General features: G+C 34.9%; 1 protein-coding gene across 1 annotated transcript; it reads left to right on the top strand.

The window, feature by feature from the left end:
* The first annotated feature begins 256 nt into the window (after positions 1–256).
* Positions 257–2,498, top strand: LOC117102130 (leucine-rich repeat-containing protein 46-like). The gene is made up of 3 exons (XM_033242331.1): positions 257–366; positions 1,446–1,602; positions 2,405–2,498. Exons 1-3 carry the CDS (start codon positions 331–333, stop codon positions 2,476–2,478), a joined length of 267 nt encoding a protein of 88 aa, XP_033098222.1. The 5' UTR covers positions 257–330; the 3' UTR covers positions 2,479–2,498.

Below are 2,498 nucleotides of genomic sequence, written 5' to 3'. Positions count from 1 at the left end.
TTGAATCATTGGCAAAGATCAGTCATGTTCGTTTTTTTGTTTACACATAGAATTGAATCATTGGCAAAGATCAGTCATGTTTGTTTTTTGTTTACACATAGAATTGAATCATTGGCAAAGATCAGTCATGTTCGTTTTTTTGTTTACACATAGAATTGAATCATTAGCAAAGATCAGTCATGTTCGTTTTTTTGTTTACACATAGAATTGAATCATTGGCAAAGATCAGTCATGTTCGTTTTTTTGTTTACACATAGAATTGAATCATTGGCGAAAATCAGTCATGTTCGTTTGGACCGTGAAAACATCAAACATATTGACAATTTGGAGATGCTTGGACCAGTAACTAATCTATATTTACAACAGGTTTGTCACATTTACATTGTTATGTGATTGTTACTAAGCTCTTTTGAAATAAACAATACTATAAAAAGTATGAAGATGGTCAAAATATGTGTGTGTGTCAATCATTAGGTAGATATACGTACAATGTATAACAAAACAACAAAAACTTCGCTGAGAGCAATACTTGCACTGAGATAATAATTTCAATCAATTCAGTCTCATAGGGTGTGTTTCTACTGATAAACACAAAATAATCAATTTTTTTTAACTGCTTTTTTAATGAGTACCAGACAGCCTGCTCGCGTTGCAACTGCATTTTTGATTTTTTGAAAATCGATTTTGTGGCGGAAATTAAGTCAACATTTTGTTTATACAACACGTTGTTTTCCTAACTGTATATGATAGTATCTTTCTCATTCCTGTCATGATGACGAGGAGTAAGATACGGTGTGGGGCGAGAAGGCAAATGTTTTTGGCTGTGCTCATTGGCACAATTAACGAGCGACCAAACGGAGGACAACGGTAGGCCCAAAAGAGCGGAGAAGCCTAGGCCCAATATCCCCCCACAAAATAATTACAAAACGAATTCGTCGCTTCACATGTTTGTTGACGTTTTTAGCTTGTAGGCCTTGGACATGAACAAGAGGACAAATTTTTTGGAAAGTTCGCGCCTAATACGATCTAGTCTTTGCAGTGATTGACCTGGGGGTCATATTTCACATTTTTTTTGTGTTGCAGCTAAAAGGTGCACAGCCAAAATGGGTTATTGCCGTTCAAACACACTATCCATTGCGTGTTTTTTAATCGATTTTTTTTAATCGCTTTTTTCAAACTGGTCCCATTTCTATTGCAAAATAAAAGCGGATTTTCGAAAAAGTGATTTTTAATTGATTATTTCTTTCCAGTAGAAACAGGCCCATAATGTACATCTAACTGATGTGCGTCTAAAATAACATAAAAACAATTTTTCAGTGATGCTTCATAATATACTATTCAAGTTGACTGTATTGTCAAAAATTGTTGAAAATTTGGTCAGGTTTTTTAGTACAGCTGAGCAATGGAGCTGCTATTATTTGTATCTCAATGCTTTTCTCTTTTAGAATGTGATTGAACGGATTGAGAATTTGGAATCTCTGAGTCACCTTCGCTTCCTTGTTTTGTCTGGGAACAGCATTCAGAAAGTTGAAAACCTGCTCTCAATGCAAATGCTCAAATTCCTAGATATATCTGATAACTTGATATCACATCTTGACATAGGTGATTATTCATCCTTGGATACTTTTCAGATTGTTTAAATAAGGTTATTTACAGTAATTATGAATGGCAGTAATAGTGTTGTTTCGGTTGATAAAGTTTTCAAAGTGAAACGCACATCACACATGTTGGTAATGAGGATTTGGGTGAGGATGATAATTATTTTAATGGTAATTATAAGATAATGAAAAGCTATTAGTGTACAGTATGTACATTACTGGATTGTGCATTACTGGATGACTAAACTCTATAGCTATGTTCACACACACGGCGTAAGACGGCGAAGTGAACTTATATGATCATTGTATTTTAAATGAACAATTTTACTTTGATTTTTCAGCTAGCATTGTTGGTGTTGCAGGTTTTAATAGACAGTCTAAATAGATTAAAATATCTTACAAAACACAATCAACAAATCATATACATTATAATAGAAATAGAAAAAGAACTCCTTTACCATTTCATTTGTAGAGTGCACAGGAAAGAGACCAAAGTAGCTAATATAGTGCAATCGTGATTGGTCAATCTCTTGAAATGAAGTCAAATCATTCAAGCATCACTGGCGTTAGGTCAGTGGCGTTAGCTAATCTGGGGTCTGCAGGTAGCGTTAATAACGCCAAGGACGTGGCGTAGTGAGTGGCTTTAACAATGCCACTGCCTAGTTCACACACAAAGGCGTACGCTACGCCAGGCTTAAGCCAGCCTTACGCCGTGTGTGTGAACATAGCCTAAGAGAACAGTATGTAATATAAATATTAGTGCACCACTGAATGCTGTTTCTTATTCCTTTTGTAATACGTTTTAGATGAATTACCACCTTCTTTGTTGGTGCTAAATTTGTCTGTCAATCAATGTACAAAAGCATGTAACTACAGGTAAGTATATAACATTTTTATTTA

This window comes from Anneissia japonica, unplaced genomic scaffold (genome assembly GCF_011630105.1).
Source record: "Anneissia japonica isolate Jap-2015-1 unplaced genomic scaffold, ASM1163010v1 scaffold159877_len2498_cov190, whole genome shotgun sequence".
NCBI lineage: Eukaryota > Metazoa > Echinodermata > Crinoidea > Comatulida > Comatulidae > Anneissia > Anneissia japonica.
Note: the sequence above shows the minus strand (reverse complement) of the source record. Positions and strands in the feature narration are given on the sequence as shown.

Bases quoted from the DNA above. Each gene is read 5' to 3' on its own strand.
- LOC117102130 (XM_033242331.1), top strand. From the start codon at position 331: ATGCTTGGACCAGTAACTAATCTATATTTACAACAG. The intron at 367-1,445 runs GTTTGTCACATT...TTTCTCTTTTAG, and splicing joins CTAATCTATATTTACAACAG to AATGTGATTGAACGGATTGA. The intron at 1,603-2,404 runs GTGATTATTCAT...AATACGTTTTAG, and splicing joins GATATCACATCTTGACATAG to ATGAATTACCACCTTCTTTG.